The 18,144-nt window shown below is 43.2% G+C and overlaps 1 protein-coding gene across 1 annotated transcript in view; it reads left to right on the top strand.

Annotated features, from left to right (window-relative positions):
* The first annotated feature begins 1,225 nt into the window (after positions 1 to 1,225).
* The window catches only part of ppp1caa (protein phosphatase 1, catalytic subunit, alpha isozyme a), a 28,098-nt gene continuing 11,179 nt past the window's right edge, over positions 1,226 to 18,144 (top strand). The window contains exons 1-2 of the mRNA XM_084329869.1: positions 1,226 to 1,368; positions 1,611 to 1,719. Of these exons, the coding sequence (XP_084185995.1) occupies positions 1,665 to 1,719 (55 nt within the window). The 5' untranslated portion in view covers positions 1,226 to 1,368; positions 1,611 to 1,664. The remainder of the gene's footprint in view (positions 1,369 to 1,610; positions 1,720 to 18,144) is intronic.

Raw genomic sequence — 18,144 nt, 5'->3', positions numbered from 1 at the left:
ATATTTATGCCGTGTACTGGGTGGCCGAATATTAAGTACAAAGGTAGTGGTAGTAAGTATCATATCTAGTAATACAGTCAGGGAATTGTACCCCTCAGTTACAGGGTTAGTTGGTTAAGGTTAGGGTTAGGGTTAGTTGGTTAAGGTTAGGGTTAGGGTAACAGCCTGCTGGCGCGATTGTTAGGAGTAACACGATTGGCGCTGAAAAAAACGTCAGTGGGCAATCAGATCGCGCAAACCGAACGCGGAAGTGCAACTCCGTTAGGGAAAATATACACACGTACCGTACCGTTTGCGTGTAGCTTTTCTCCAACGCGTCCGTGTTTCCGGGTTCCCGTTTTGTGCTCTGATTGGCCAGGTCATGTGACATGTGCGCCAATCGTGGGACGGCAAGTTCTGCGCCTATTTCCGGGTCGAACAGCCTGCAAACTACCTAACGCCTAGTTTATCACTGGTTAAGCTTAGGCGACTCTTTCGAAGTTGGTTAAGGTTAGAGTTTGGAATCAGGGCAGGCGTTCTATCGCCATGCTCTAAGACAAACTCTAACCTTAACCAACTTCGAAAGAGTGCCTAAGCTTAACCAGTGTAAAAACTTGCGGTCCCACGATTGGGCGTACCTGGCCAATCAGAGAAGCGGAAACACGAAAGCGTTGGAGAAAGGCTTCAAGCGTCCGTTTACCGCCACCATCTGTTCTCTCCCCTCCAGGTAGGATTGCATGATCCAGACTATCAAAACCAATTGCTTTTAGCTTGTCACTCAGAATGGAGTGATTGACAGTGTCAAATGCCTTTTGTAGGTCCAGCATGACCATTCACTAGCATTCTAATTTTTTTTAAGTACAACCAATAATAGCCCCTTTCGTGACTGCGATTCAAGCCAGGGCCCGGGGCCCCTGGTCAGTCACGAAAGGGGCTAAAGCAATAATAAACCACAACATTACAACATACGCGCGCGCATCATTTACGTAATTGCAAGGGAATCTCAATTGCAATTTCAACTTGTAACGCATGATGGCTCTCTTTGAGTTTTTTTTTTTTTTTTTTTTACAAACAACCCCATTGATGTCATCGTACACGACTAGAGGCGGAACACAACTACGAGACCGACGCCGTGTGTATCCTATCAGAGGCGACTATTTGGATTGTAAATCCAGCAGTGGTCCAATGGGGACCGGGGGATTCTAAAGCACCGTGGACCAGCCCTCCTTCGCTCAAGACTCTCCTGACAAACACACGGCCCGTTCTAAAGTTCCGTGGAGGGGGAGGAAGGGGGCACCAAGTACGAAGGGAAGAGGACACATTTTAGTTTAGGAAAAAATCCGATAACCTTGTATACCACAGGAGGATTGTTTTCCAATCAAAGGCGAGGTTTGTAATAGTTGATCTGTTTATGTCTCTTAGCTAGGCTGGTTAGCTGCTGTGCCGCTCATTTGAATGTGTGTTAGCTAGCTGGCTAACGTGTTAGCTCATTGGGTGCCCTAGTCCGCCGCTAACCTTATTCGACTGTGTGTTATGTACATAATGGCTAGCTAACCGCTGGAATATAGTTTTTTTTTACCGAATGCCATGCTTTTAACTGGCTGTGTTTGTTTTAATTCCTGCAACTGAAGGTGCAGCACGAAACCAAGGTCTTGACTGCCTGATCACGTCAGAACATAAAGAAAATGGCGGAGCCGGACAAATTAAACATCGACTCCATAATTCAACGTCTCTTGGAAGGTGAGAATAACGAGCCGCATCCCTGACTCAACCATGCATGCAGCTCACTGAGCTTACAACATAAATGTGTCGACTATAGTTAAGTGCAGTTGTAATAGCTAGCATTAACAACGTCAGATACATTAACGTGAGCTAACTCGCTATCCATTCCTGCTTAATTGAAAAGGGGGGACCCTGATGTAAACAAGACTAAAGTCTTTCTCTGGTCTGCATCCCCTTAAAAATTGTGTGTATTGAGCTGTACTGTATTGTACCCTTTCTGTAATCTGTTAATAAAGTTTTCAATCAATCCAAGTCACATTGGGCTAGCTAACCTAGCTAAGCTGTGCTCATGTAACGCGTTACTATCCCTGATCATGAGGCTTTAATAGTGTTACATTGTAGTTGCCAAGTCGGGTTGACTATTTTCAGCCTAAAAACAAGCTCATTCCAATAAAACCCGCCCAAAACCAATCGCCTATGGGATGCCAGAAAACGCATAACTCATAAAATGTGACTTACAACCTGCCACCGCAGGCGCAGACCACAAATAGGACAACTTTATTAATCCTCAACAGACATGGCCACATACATCATTTCCAAACTTCACACGGTCTGTGGCCAGAGACGAACAACTCCATGACGGCCACAGAAAATGTCTTTTCATTGGGCAGATGAGCTGGCACAAGATAGGCATGCATAATATACATCCTTACCTTTACACAGATGGGTACTGACAGAAAGTCCGTTTTTGAGTGGTATTGCACACATGTAGAGGAGTTTGTTCACTGATGTGTTGGTGGTTTCACTGATGTAGACAGAATAAGGAGACTCACCACTATCCTCCATTAGTTAGATGGTCGTTTTGAAGGTCCCCACCTCATCTTGTAAGAGAAGAATTATTCCATGCTCAAAAACTACAAGTACGGTATCTGGGAAGAGACTGGACTCTCCAAACGGGACGCGTGAATACTTTCCCTAAGGGGGTTGTACTTTTGCGCGATCTGATTGGCCACTGACGTTTCTGGACATGTGCACCAATCGTGTGACGGCAAGTTCTGCCACCGGTTAAGCTTAGGCACTCTTTCGAAGTTGGTTAAGGTTAGAGTTTGTCTTAGAGCAGGGCGATAGAACACCAGCCCTGATTCCAAACTCACATTTCCAAACTCAACTTCGAAAGAGTCGCCTAAGCTTAACCAGTGATAAACTAGGTGTTAGGTAGTTTGCAGGCTGTTAGACCCGGAAATAGGCGCCGAACTTGCCGTCACACGATTGGCGCACATGTCACATGACCAGAAACGTCAGTGGCCAATCGGATCGCGCAAAAGTACAACCCCCTTAGGGAAAGTATTCACGCAAACGGGACATTGTGTTATTATAAATGTAAATTAGATTTCCGTCTTCTCGACCATCGGGTATCGTTACACCCCATGTACGGGCAGGGCAAGTGTCGAATCAGGAATGTTTGTAGATAATTGCAGTTTTCTGTTATCTACAAACTTTTCAGATTTTGACAGTTCAGGTCTGCCTGTACACGGGGTGCAATGTCACCAGCTAGCTCGTATTAGCGTAGCATCGTGCAGCAAAAGTATATAATATGGAAAAACTGAACCCTTAATCACAAATTTGAAACGGAACAGTTACAGTACACAGAAGTAGTATGAGCCCGACAGTAAGGGGCGGGAATGAACAACATTTATTATAATTAAGTGATGGTTCGCGTTCTGTCTTGGCTGTGATCGACTGGGAAATATGTCCACAGCGATGTAGCGTGAAGTAATAGCTTACCCCACCTACCTCTTGTGTTTGCAGAATACTTTCTTGTGTTAAATAACATTACCTAGCCCACGGGGTAGCAAGGGCATACAGTGTTGAGTCAGTGACTCAACCTTTTTCTTGTCAAGGACCCCGGAATTGGTACAAACCAAGCTGCTGACCTCCATTTTTATCAGTTTGTGGCTCGTCTACCCCATCCGAGAGGATTGCTGTCATTCGTTCTTGTTTGATTTGCTCCAGTGTGTCAGTTATAATATCGTGACGTGATGAATCATGATTGTTGAAGTGCACGTTTGTGCAATACGAAGAGATTGGGCAATTTGTGAATGAAATATCTGTTTTATTACACCCCAATTTGTCATCCCTCAGATTTGTTGTTTTCCCAGCAGGACACTATTGCTTACAGTGGTGTAGTTTCACTAATCAAAATCTGTTACACTTTAACTACAGCATGTTGCTCACAGAAAACTTGAGTACATCGACCATGCTCCTATTTCTATTGGCAGATGTTGACTTAATCTCATTTGTGTCCATGTAGAAAACCGAATAACCATTTGCATAATATTCATCAGCTGCTGCTAGGCCATATCACATGTCATTCATTATCAGCCGTGAGAGCAGCTATCTGTTTTAAGGAACGAGTCCTTTTCCTCTTGTCGTTGGGCAACTTGCCTAGAAATATCTTCTGAAAGTAAACCAAGAACACCATTGTGTGGTGGTTTAACATATTTATGGCTATATTAAAGAATTGGTATTGATTTGCTCTCTATACTGGCTACAAAAAAATCCCAGTCGAAGCAGCCACAAGAGGTACCAGTAGGTGTTGCATGTCTGGATGCCCGCAGTACACGAGACACACAGATTTGTTATGGTTGCAGTTGTGTCTATGGGGGAACCCGTGGCTGTTCTATCTTCAGATCAGCATGATGGTTGTGTAACAGGAGCCCTGGGTCTTAATCACTCGGAAACCGATAAAGAGCACGAGGAACAAGGTCCTGAACGGCGGCGGTGTACATTCAATTAAGTTTCCCCTCTTCATAATCTGCAGAGCGGATGCCGCGCCAGCCTGCTTTTACACGTGTACCTGTGCCGTGCCTATGCCTCTGTGACTTGTTGTCATGGGACGGTCTACGCTTGCCTGCATCATACAAGAAGACGCACCATTCACCTGGGTTTGGGGGGGGGGGGGGGGGTTAATGTTCAAAGCAGTCTCTCTTAGTCTCGATTTAGAACAGTTGTGCCTCCCATTAGTTCAAAACGTCTATATGAATGATCGTAGGCTGTTAAGATGGGTGGAAGATGGTTTAATCGCCGTTCCTCCTATACTTTCCTTAGTTTATCCCGTAGGGTGCATGCATGGAGGTTTAACTTGAGCCTCTGGCTTTTAATACATTTGGCCTAAGCCTTTTATTTGTTTACGTTCCTAAATATAGTGCCCTGTATCGTTGGCCCATGTGCGGTTGGTGGAAATGATGGGGACTATACACAAATACCCGGTGCCCCTGGGACTTTGACTTTGACTTTGGGTCCTAAGGGCTGCAGGAGTGTGTTTTGTACACGGGATTGTTTTACTTGGGCCGTGATAAGGTTGTCTGCCGAGTGCAGCAGAAAACAAACGAGCCCGATAATGGCAGTATTTATATCCCCTTATGCAACATGGCTGACCTTTTTTTCTTCTCTTTCCCAACAGTTTTCTTCTCTTTCCCAACAGTTTTCTTCTCTTTCCCAACAGTTTTCTTCTCTTTCCCAACAGTTTTCTTCTCTTTCCCAACAGTGGCACCTTATTATTAGTGTTCGGCGGCTAGAATCACTCATCAAATCGTCGCTTAATACGTTTAAAAAAAAAACTAATTGCATTGTAAACACGCTGTTTTGTCAAAACGATATGCACCTTTTCGTAGGCTTGTTTTATTGCTAGAGGTATATATACGGCCCGGTTTACTCCAGGTTCCTACATCGTTACATTGATGTTGTCCAACGCCGGCTTTAAACCAGATAGCATGGCATTGGCAACCCACCCGCCTGTTGATTTGTGTTTGTAGACTGACCGGGCCAATTAAGTGTTTGGACAGCGGCGAGGACTTCCAACGAGATTAGCTCCGAGCCGTCGCACTTCCGTGTACCCTCCCTAGTCTGTGTTGCTCGTGGCACACGTGTGTGTGTGTGCTGGGGGAGCATGACATCATGTCAGCCGGGCCTACGGTGCGCCCGGCATGGAAGGTACCCGGGCCAAAACCTACTGTTGATTCCGGCGCTCTCCCCAGCGGCTTTTCTATTGTGCTGGCCCCAACTTTTTCTTTTTTCTGCCCCTTAATCGACGAAGCGGAAGGCCCTTTGTCCGAATCTCCCCCTCCTCCTCCTCTCCCACGCTCCCGCTCTAAGCTCACTGTTGCCCAATGCCCACTGGCTACGTGGCTAACTTTAGAGTAAGCTTTGTCGGGGCTTAGCCGCTCATAATCCAGGTTTAAAGTGACTAGCTGCGCTCCACTATTTATACCCACGTTTCCCTCGTTAGGGCTGCTCTTCTTGGACGCTGCCAAAAGTCCGGCCCACACCCCTACATTTCAAGATGGCGGCCCCCCTGCGTTGGCCTTAACGAGAGCGCCATGGACCACGCGCTGGCCTTAACGAGAGCACCAGGGACCACGCGCTGGCCTTAACGAGAGCGCCACGGACCACGCGCTGGCCTTACCAAGAGCACCAGGGACCACGCGCTGGCCTTAACGAGAGCACCACGGACCACGCGCTGGCCTTAACGAGAGCACCAGGGACCACGCGCTGGCCTTAACGAGAGCATCACGGACCACGCGCTGGCCTTAACGAGAGCACCACGGACCACGCGCTGGCCTTAACGAGAGCGCATTGGCCCTAACGAGAGCGCCACAGACCACCTTCAGACTAGTCTCAGTGTTATCGTCCGTTTTAATGTCTACGTTGCCGTGTTTTGTTTGGCATTTTCTGCCGCCAGCGTTCCGCTGCATATGAATTGTTGATAGTCTGACAGCTGTTCAATCAATCCCACCCACATGTTTGTTAGGGCGAGCTCTGCTCGGTACCAGTCGACATGGTAGTAAAGGTCAATGTCTATCGCTAACATACGGCTCCTTCCAAGTCTTCCAGCGGTGGGGTTTTAAACTGATATGTGGATGCTGGTGTGAACTAAAAATGAGTCCCTCATTAGTGTTGTTTGGAGTGGTTCTGGCTTCCTGCGGAACATGTAGGAAAGCAATACGGTCTCATCAGGAAATGTATATAAAGTACTAATCTTGACCACAGGAAACATTTTTATGTCTTATCCATACGTATAATATATTTACGTTTCGAATTGGACCAAAGTCCAAAATAAACCACCCCCGACCGGGCTCGAACTATCTATGTGTGTGCTGGGGGATGAGTGCGCTCCCCACTAAACCAAGCCACCTGCCCTGATACAAACACAGCAATAACATACGTTAGGTTATGTACCCTTTTCCTGTGTTTGATAAGGTCTTTATTTACATCTTTTTAAGCAAGATTGGGCTGAGGAAAAGGGGCGGGATTGGTTCTGAAATGATGCAAACAAGCCCCAATTCCATTCTGAAGCTTGTCGTAAGTCTTAGTACACCCTTAGTCATTGACATATAATTGCCTACTGGTATTTCCATGTCCCATGCTTGTCATGCCAAATGGTAGGCATTTCCTTTGTAGTAAATAATAGTCTTGGGATGATTTATTTGACAATGGGTTGACTGCTTCATAATGCTCTAGGATGAGTGTTTTTAAGTGGAAGTTCCAACAGTCTGACCTACTAAAGCAGCAAAAGGTTTTCAATATATAGCAGTGCATCGACCAAATTTTGCTCTTATGCCATGCTCGGGTTGGGATTTCTTTCCCAATCGAGTTTACATACAGAATTAAGAAAAGAAAAAAGGCATAAAATCGCACGCCATATAAACATAATTAAAATAAGACGAGTAAGAGGGCGGTCAGGTGGCGTAGCGGAGATTGCGTTTGTCACCAACACCGGAGACGCTGGATTCGCCTGTTCGAATCCAGCTCACAGCTCCGGCGTTGGCTGGCCGTTCAGGCCTAACAAAATTAATAGTTGGTTTCAGGTTGGTTGTCAGTTTGGCCATGGGTAGGTAGGGAATTTATTTTATTTTTTTATTTTATTCTTTCCCACGGCGACTATGGATAGGGAATTTCTTTATTTAATTAAAATGTTCACAACAACATGGATGCATGTACTCTGCCAGCATGTTTAATATCCATAATACTAAATGTTTGACTAAGATTTCTATGAAACTTTATTCTAATATATATATATATATATATATATATATATATTTTTTTATAAAAACTCATAAAATATATTGGGTCGCACCTAAATCGGCAGGGTCGGTCGGCAACCTGAAACCAACTATTAATTTTGTTAGGCCTCACACTAATACAATTGGCTGTATTAGAGGGTGGGAAAGCTGGCGGGGTGGGTCCGGCTCGTTGTAAACAGCGACTCCTACAGTTCGGTCGGGGCGCCTGCTCAGCGCGGATAGGATCTAAGGGGGGTAGTGTGATCCTTCCACACGTTACACCCTCTCAGTGAGAGTCCGCGCTGCCAGGTGAAAAGAAGCGGTTGATTGGCTAGACGTGTGTCGGAGGAAGCACGTGATACCCCCCACAGTCGAGTGGGGGTTAAGTGCGCAGCGACCAGGAAGCCTATTGCTTAATAACAGCGGAGCAGTGCTACCGTTGCTTCCGCGTTTTCCCTGATTGGCTGCGACACGCCGCGCGGCAGAGCAGAGCAGAGCAGCGGAGCTGAGCGGCGCGGCAGAGCTTGCGGCATTATGTAACCGCCCTAATCCGCCATGATTTTCATTCGAAGCTCAGCTCACCTGGCAGCGCAGCGGTCCTGCGGTCCGTTGTTGACAAGTTCGAATCTCATAAAAAAAAAATTTTTACCGTGTGTTCTTTCGCCGGTTAAGGTCTTTCGCCGGTTAAGGTTAGGCATGGTTAAGGTTAGGCATTGTTTCGGAGTTGGTTAAGGTTAGAACGGTTAAGTTTAGGCGCTGTGAAGGAGCTGGTTAAGGTTAGAGTTTGTCTTGGAGAATGGCAATATTCTTTCTATGGTTAAGGTTAGGCATTGTTTCGGAGTTGGTTAAGGTTAGAACGGTTAAGTTTAGGCGCTGTTAACGAGCTGGTTAAGGTTAGCGTTTGTCTTAGAGAATGGCAATAGACAGCCTATTTCCGCACTGCCGCTCTCCCGCGTTGCCGCGGTCACATGGTCAAATTGTCACATTCTTGCACTCCTCCGCTGTTAGAAAGCAACACGCGACCAGGAAGGGGATTGGGAATTGGCATAACGACTAACATTGGGATGGGAGAAAAAATCGGAGGAAAAAGGAGGGGGGGAAAGATAAAAAAAAATAAAAGACTAGTAAGGATAACAATAATTTAAAACATGTACAACTTGATTGACAAAAGTTGTAGATCGAGGTATTAAACTAGGGATACTTAGTTTAAGGGAGAATCTCAAGCTTTAAGGACTGTTGGAGTTAATTCCATCATGAGTTAGGGGCATCATAGCAAAATGCAGATTTGCCCTGTTCCGTGCAAACTCCAGGTACCTTAAGCACCTTAAGGTCATTAGAACGGGTTCCGAAATGTAATTGCAATTATGATATAAGGGCCTTAAAAATGAACAAATACCAGTGTTTGTTGCGCCTCTCCATCAGCGAGGCCAACCTTCTCATAAAGGACACAGTGTTACTGTTGAGTGTCATATCTATCATTAGTGATGAATCTGAGGGCAGAGTGATGTACAGAGTCCAAGGATTTAAGGGTTGAGGCTGCAGCATGTCTATAAATAAATATCATAAACTAAACTCATGTTCTTAGTTTAGGCAGCTCTTTCCCCCTGCGTTTCTTCATGATATAAACCAGCTCTCTTATAAGCAGGACACCGGATCCTGTGTTGACAGCTGATTGAACGTACTGGGTGACTTAACAAAGCTTACTGACCAAATATGGAAGAACCTGTAGAATTAATCTCACATTATTCCTCGTCTGGTGTAGTTATTTGATCGTTGCTGCTAGGGCTGTCAATACCATTTTATTTGGGCTTGGAAGCTTCAGTAGTAAATGTCATTGAATACTCCTCTTCTTCTCACACACCGGTTTCAATGCAGTGGGTAGACTCAGAGCTGTGGTGTAGACGGGTTTTCTGAAAGCTCATATGATGTCGTTGTCTGAGAGGAACTGATTCTCAACATGAAACGCTGGATTATTTTTTCCCCTATACGATTTTTTGTTGTGCTGACCGGCACGTTTGGAGGGTAAAAGGAAAACAAAGAAAAGGAAGTGTTGGAATAGTGCTTTTGACGTCGACTACCATGGCAGCGACTGAAGCTGCATGTGGCTTGGCCCTACTTGCGTGCCAGCTAAAACAACTCGGGATACCTAAACAATATACCTTTCTTTCATTTGAGTCTATCTCGCAAATAGTGTTAGTGGGTGTGTGGAGCCCTGCTGTGGAATCTTTAGCTGTAGCGCTTAAACCTGCGTCTGTCTCTATATTTTATACATTATTTTATTAGCAGATAACCTCTTTCCTTGATCCTCCTCGATTGTTGGATCAAGAAAAGAGGGCGTGGTTTGAAATAGGTAAATTTTGTCTTCTTTGTTTAGCTCTATGTACATTCTGCCACAACCCCCCCCCCCCCCCCCCCCCCAGGAACATTTTTTTTTTTTTTTTTTTTTTTTTTGTTCCTTTTTTGCCTTTTTTGAGCGCACTCCACCCCCCCTCCCTCTCTTCGGGGGACAACTTTATTACTTATTATACGTTTTAACTATTTACAGTGCAAAGTAAAAAGTGTAGTAAAATAGTGACATTTCATTGCCCTCTCGGAGGGGGGTAACTCGGACTAGACATTGACAAACAAATTACAACTAAGGACAATGAAGGACAACAACGAATACACATGACGAGGGAAAGGGCGGGGCGGGTTGGCAGAGATGGGAGTAAGTAAAGTAGGGGGTGAGGAGGGGGATTGAGAGAAGGGTGGGTTGTAGAGTGGATGAGGAGGGGGATTGAGAGAAGGGTGGGGTTGTAGAGTGGATGAGGAGGGGGATGGAGAGAAGGGTGGTTGTGGAGTGGATGAGGAGGGGGATGGAGAGAAGGGTGGTTGTGGAGTGGATGAGGGGGATTGAGAGAAGGGTGGGTTGTAGAGTGGATGAGGAGGGGGATGGAGAGAAGGGTGGTTGTATAGTGGATGAGGAGGGGGATGGAGAGAAGGGTGGTTGTGGAGTGGATGAGGAGGGGGATGGAGAGAAGGGTGGTTGTGGAGTGGATGGCTCACAGGTTAATCTCCTGTGATTAGGAGCCTAGATTATCCACAAGCAATTCCCAGATGCTATTAAATTGTGAGACTTCGATGTGATCCACAATACATGGAACAATACAGTTCTATCTTATCTTAAAGGTTTTCATTTTTCAACACTTAAAATAGGTATTTACTTTACTACTATGATAAGGGGAAAGTTCGAGGCCGTTCCAGGGAAGAGAGCCGTTAGCCCACCAAATCAGGTTGCATGAGTTGCTTGGTGCGCTTACGTACCCGGGCGGTTATTTTGGCACGCCTCCTCCTCACTGCAATGCAAAATCAATGGGAGTTTAGAATCCAGAAGTGAGCTGTGCGATCTGAGGGCAAACCGGGAGCTTGTTTGTAGGGATGCACCGATCCGACTTTTTCAGTCCCGATACCGATACCTGGGCTTTGGGTATCGGCCGATACCAAGTACCGATCTGATACCCATTGTTCAATTAATAAACTGTATGCCTCACTGTGTGGAAGAGACTGGGATCATTCTTTTGTGCAAGGCAACATCAGGCATGACTTAAAACATTACTTAACTAACTTAGTGAAACAAAATGTAACAAATTACATGGATATAAATGTACTTTGTAATTTATTATTATTAAACATTAAAAAAAAAATTAATCCTATATATGTTTTTTGCCGATACCCGGTCCAGCTATTTTAGTCTTATCGGGGCCGATATCCGATAGTACCAATATCGGATCGGTGCATCCCTACTTGTTTGAGTGAAGACAAAATATCGGTGGGTCTTTTGACACTTACTTTTGCAAGACACATGGCCTATGTCTTTGGATTTCTGTGGCCCAGGAAACACTCAAATAAGTTAAATAAGTTTGCCCTCGAAAACTGCGCAGCTCGCATCTGGATTCTGAACTCCTGACTTTGCATAACAGGGAGAGGGGAGGCGTGACAAAGTAGCATCCCAGGTACATAAGCAGCTTATGTGACCTGACTCTGGATCTCCGCTCTGGAACAGAGTCGGACTTATATTTTTGCTTATCGCCAAGCACAAGACACTTTTCATGGTTGAAAATCGGCAGCATTCGCCCTTCTTAATGAACCGAATACAGAACAAAATTAGATGTTGGAATGATGAAATGGTGAGCGTTTTGAAAAACCAACATCCTTGTGTTTTGACGACCACACATGTAACAAGCATCCAGGTTTCCTCCATCGCCTCTGTGTCGGAGAGGGAGGCAGTGTGACAGCCCCGTGACGCACGCAGCATCGCTTATGATTTGTGTTGCATGATATGACCTTGAGAGACACAGCCGTTCCACTAAAATGTTTGAAATGAGAACACAGAAAACGTTAATGATGTGTCCCCGTCGGTAGGCTTTTATTGTGTTGATGTAGGTCCGTTTTTAAAAACAATACTCGAATTGGGGCTGGCAATACATTGATATTTATAGTCTTGTTTTTTTGTGTGAATTGTGTACACTAGTTTTAGTTTTTGAAATTAATGATAAATATTAAGTCACTTTTCTCACACTTGTTTCTTAAATATATCCTGTATTGAGAATTCAAAACTTGTGTCACACTTCCCATCACCATGCAGGAGAACCGGGGTTCAATACAGGTGCGCCACATGTCATATATATATATATCCGTTGAATTATTTAACATGTAGCCTACTTTCCATAGTGTCGTGGAACCGTACTCATCAATTATGGTTGTAAGACGGATCTTCATGACCAATATAGATTTAATTGTGAAACACTTAGTACAAAGTACATGTAGGTTAAATGAGCTTGGGTTAAGAGGAGTGTTCTCATCCTGGCCAGCTGGGAGAACACTGAGGTGGAGAAGGGGATCCAGCTCTCTTGTGGATAGAGAAGGGTAGGGGTTACGTTTGGGGACATTGTCTCTCTAGGTGTGAGATTCAAGCTAAAGGGATTCCTCCACAATTGCTAAACATATATTGCGATATATATACAGTATATCTATTGAAAGATGTCCTTAATATTATACTGCTTATGCTTATTTATTTTATTCCTCATCGCCTAGCCCTGACTGGAATGCTAAATCGGAAAGAAGGTCACACAAAACAGTTTTTTTCTCTGAAGTACTGTGATCCACCTAGCTGGCACCTCAGAGTCGGATATACTTAAAACACACACACACACACACCAGTGTTTCCTGGCTTTATTATGCACCTTGCAACGGCGGTGCGGCTGACATCATGGCTGCAGAAATTAAAACCACTTGTAGTGCCTTGTAAACCTGGCGCGCTTTCATGGAGAAGTCACTGTAAACTCATTTGAAAGGCTCTCGTGTCCAAACGCTCTAAGCAGAGCTCCTTCAGCTCCAGATCGAGTACTCATGAATTACTTTAGTGGTGCTTGAGCAATTGTTAAGGGGAATCTATTTTTAGAACGCATGGCAGCAGTAATAACGATATTGCACGGAAACAAACGCACGCTACCGGTTTTATTATGTCTCTCTCCGCGGACATAACGATGCACAGCAATATACCCGATGCTTAACACATTAATTGCCAATATCTCGTTATTGGCCGCCATGCGTTGAGTTTTATGATCGTTATTTCTTTTATTCGCATTCATAATTCATCCAGGAAGCCTCTGGGAGCCAGCTGGACCCTGTCTGATATTATACCAGAGAGTGGTAAAGATGGGCATACTGCATGGCACCCAATGTGTTAATGTTGTCAGTCAAAACAGTCTGTTACCATTTGTAATAATTACATTACCTCCACTGTCTGAAAGAGGCCTCTCTGCTCATGGAACGGCATGTTTTTTTTGTTTTTTTATTTATTTATTTATTTTTATTTATTTATTATTTAAATATATATATATAAAAAAAAAACAAGCACCCTCAAAAACCACTTGTTCAGTTGAAACTGGCAAGTACTCAAGTAATCGATTACTGACGCCCATCCCTACAGAAAACGCAATCATTTGATAATTGATAGGAATACGTAAGGAAATGCGTATCTTCCCTCATTTGGAAGATCCGTCATGATGCGTTTTTCATTTTGGTAAAAGTATACTCTGTCTCTCAAAGTGTTCCCATATGCACGGTTGTTTGTCTCCTCTTCCTGTAGGCGGTAGTGTGGTAGTGAAAGGTTAACCTTCTGTAGCGTGGTAGTGAAAGGGTTAAGAAACTTTTTCTTTTCATCATTGAAAATGTCATTGCGTTCAAGTGAAACAAACGCTGTTTGATGATTCAACAGTGTGGCGATGCAAGTTAATTCTGGAGAAAAGGAAAGTTGTGAGTAATCGGAAGAATGAATGCCCCGTATGTAAGCTAGAAGGACATCCCCCCCCTCTGCTCATTACTGTGCACAAATATGTACTGTATGTACTTGGGCCTCGAGAGCCCTTCTGGTGCTTAGTAGATGTGTCTAAATAGAACAAATAGAAACCTCCAGGCGCTCGATAGATGTGTCTAAATAGAACAAATAGAAACCTCCAGGCGCTTAATAGATGTGTCTAAATAGAAACCTCCAGGCGCTCAATAGATGTGTCTAAATAGAACAAATGGAAACCTCCAGGCGGGATGTGCTTCGCGAGCGCACACAGAAATAGTTTTTCTAAATTTCCTCATTTATTTCCCAATTTTGTTGGAAGTATTTATTTAAGTCAAACCATATCAGTTTTGTTGTGATTTGTTTGAAAAGCACATCGCTTTCACTTTTTGACAAGCAGGTTAATCGCACCGTACAAAGAGAAGAAGCTTCCGCGTTTGTTGCGTCTCGTTTGATGAAAGCAAGGGAGCTGCAGCTTGACAAACCCGCTTATGCCTCGAGACGCTGTCAGTGGATCTTGGAAGGGGGCAGGAGGGGCTCGTAACCCTCATCTTCACAGTTCTAACTGTATTTACTTATTGTAGCTAATGTGTGAAGAGTGTTGACTTCTTCATAGTCTCGCGATGGTCTTGTGAATTAGTTCACTGGCGTCAAGTTGTTTGTCTTCCTCATCCCCTGCCGCTTCCTGCAGGTACATTTCAGAAAAGATGTGCTTTTAGATTAGACTGTATGTACAGTACAGCAAACATTTATTTGGCATCCAACCACAATGCAAATGTAACAGTAAAGTGCAATAGTAATATACAATGTACAGGTTATAAAATATATAAATGAATACTACTGTACTGGGTGTAGTTAGTACTAATAAGATGTGTGTACAGAGTTGTAATATTAATGTGGGTAATATGTATGGTAGTCGTACTGGCCAGCAGCGTAAGAATAGGTAAAGGATGTATACAGTACCTACAGATATGTAAAGGGGTTTTGTGCAGGCGTGTACTGACGGATGGATTGCTATATTTATATATACAGTTTTGCAGCCGTTGCTACTGTAGCTTCACACACGCCATGCTTTTAGTCCTTTCCTCTGACCTCTGACCTCTGGTCTGGCTTCCGGGTGCACACTTTTGAACTTGTTAATCGCTGAGTGCTTTTGAAGATGGTTTACACACTCGGGCATTAAAGCGTTCCGTCTTGAGACCGATATCCGTCCATTTGATTTGGAGTTCCGTCATTTGATTCGGAGTCGTGACAGCTTTTAACCTGAGCCAATCAGAGGCGTCAAATATCATGAAAAAGGGAATTTTTTTTTCCTGCCGCGCCAAGCAGCCATAGCCTGTGTGAAAAAAAGATTTGCGTGTGAAGTGAGTCTGTGCCACGCTATTCAACTTGGTAGTTGTAGTCTATAGTGCGATTAAATACCATGTCTGCGTAGAGTCCATACATCCAACACCAAATCCCATAATTCCTAGCGAACAATCGAATCGAAAATGAATGTGGCATCGCCGAACTTCCTTTCAATAAGTTTAAGCCGCTAATTTTGCTCTGCAAGAAGAACGAAGCGGATATCAGTCCATCTTATGACAACCACGTCCGATATGGAGATGATAAGAGACCATAGCCGATTAAATTAAGTCTGATCTGGCAGTGATGATTACAATGACGGGGACACGGACACTTCTAGCGTTCAGCCATGTATTAGGTGAGTAGCCCACTATTAGGACATTTGTCAATACTTAAATACTGTCTACTTAAATTTCCCTCCGGGGATCAATAAAGTATCAACCTATATCTAATAATGAGACAATAGGCAAATAAGATAATACTAATAATTGTCACGGTTCCCCGTATGAAAGTGGCTTGCAACTTACTGCTGGTAAAATCACTGTTTATTTCTCGTTTTGCATAGTATTACATTCCTCTTCTATAAAGTCCCACCGTAAGATCTATGGCCTCATACAGGTCCATTAAACCTTTTTGATTAGAGTCTTTCCTTCGAACTAAGTTGAACTGAACATTTCACTGTCAAAAGCGCAAACTTAAACAAGGTTGCGTTGCAACACGGTTTTCAAAATAAAGGTCACATATACACATACCGTAGTAGGCCTCTCGATTCTTATAAAAAAAGTCCCGGATATGCATAAACATTAATTGGCATATATCTCTATAAACGGCCCAACACATTGATCACTTTAGGCACACCCTGAAACCAGTAACATCACAAATATGAAGCGGGTAATTACCCATAAAAATATTAAACCTTTCATGGGGTTATTTACAATAATAATAATTCATTTTATTTATAAAGCACTTTTTATTGTGAAACAAAGGTATGCAGAGTTTCTTGTCCTCCTGATTAATGCAATGGTGTGTGTGTGTTGTGGTGATCTCATTCAAGGAGCACTACAAGCGTGCGCACACACACACAGTTTGTTGTTTTTGTTCTTGTTCTATTAGTGATTTACACACTTTCTCAGTTGGTTCATTATAAAAGATACAAACCTGAAAACAAACGCACTTAAATGTTAAATAAAAGGACCACAGTAATGAGGCAGGAGGAACATATTTTTTTGCACTATAATGGTAAAATTGTTATTAAAAAATGTGCCCCTAAAAATATTCTGTGCCCCTAAATTTCTCATTTAGGGGCAAGTGTGCCCCTAGTGAAAAAGCTTAGCGTACAGCCCTGCCTAATAAAAGAAAGTTGCAAGAGGAAGTTTGAAGAGACTGGCTAGGTAGAGCATAGGCTACTGGGGGCTGTCTGTAGTGGTGAGTTGTGCCGCAACTATGTCAAAAAGAAAAACGGAAGCAACACATTTGTCATTGTCGTGTTACTTCACAGTACCCCCTCCTAATGTACAGTCTCCTCCCCATATGTATATAATCTCTGTTAGGATCTATGGGTAACAGTACTGTATATTTGCATATCGTATATGTCACAAATGTAACATTACTATCAGGGCTGTCTTAAATGCTTCGAAGCTTCGAACGTTCGATTCGATGGCACAAGCTTCGAACATTAAAAAAAAATCGAAGTTAAAAAAAAAAAAATATAAATAAAAAATTTACTTCGATGTGTGTGAACTACCCATCCCAGTTAGGACAGCCGAATCCCGTCCAATCTTTCGCCGTCGACTAAAGACTCACTTCTTCAACCATTATCTGAAATGATAAAAAAAAAAAAAAAAAATCTAACCGTGACTAACCTTACTGTCATGCACTTGTCCTAATAAACTAACCTACACTGTAACACGCAACACTTTGATGAACATTGTTACTCAGCTGATAGAGTTGTACCCTTCTTGCTGTCTTGTCGTACAGAACTTGTAAGTCGCTTTGGATAAAAGCGTCAGCTAAATGACTAAATGTAAGTGTGTGTGTGTAGGTGTGTGTGTGTGTGCGCGCACCTTGTAGAATTCCACACATAAGAAAGAAAGATACTGGGATGAATAAACAAAATAGGAAATAAAATGTAGAAATGCATGCAATACATAAATAAATATGAATCTCAATCTGAAATATAACATTTAGATAAGGTGCTACTGAGATGTTTTGGTGAGTTCTTTGTTTTTTTGTGGAAGTTGCCCTTCTTAAAAATGCATGAACATTCACTGATAATTGGTCTGTAGTGGAGTCTACAAGGTCTACATTGCCGGACCATGTAGAATCCGGACCTTGTAGACTGACATAATTCTGTGCATAGTTTAGTCTACACAGGCCATATTTCAAATAATCAAAATCTTACTTCATTCATCTTAAACATTCTTGATTTGGGGGATTGGTAGTTCCCATGAAATCTGAAGTTGTTCAAACGACAACAGCGATCCACCTTGAATTAAATCACACAGCCGAGTGAAACCTTGTTGGATGCGTCAGTCACGAAAGGGGCTACTTAATTAATTAATCCAACCCACTTTATTTATAGAGCACATTTAAAAACAACAACGTTTACAAAAGTGATGTACAAGTCCCACAACATAAGAAGAAGAAAAAAAAAAAAATTTATAAAAAAAAAAAAAAAAAAATCGAAGCTTCGAATTAAAATCG

The sequence above is a fragment of the Notolepis coatsorum genome (assembly GCF_963971535.1).
Source record: "Notolepis coatsorum genome assembly, chromosome: 14".
Classification (NCBI taxonomy): domain Eukaryota; kingdom Metazoa; phylum Chordata; class Actinopteri; order Aulopiformes; family Paralepididae; genus Notolepis; species Notolepis coatsorum.
The sequence above is the reverse complement of the archived record's forward strand: the minus strand, read 5'-3'. Positions and strand labels throughout refer to the sequence as shown.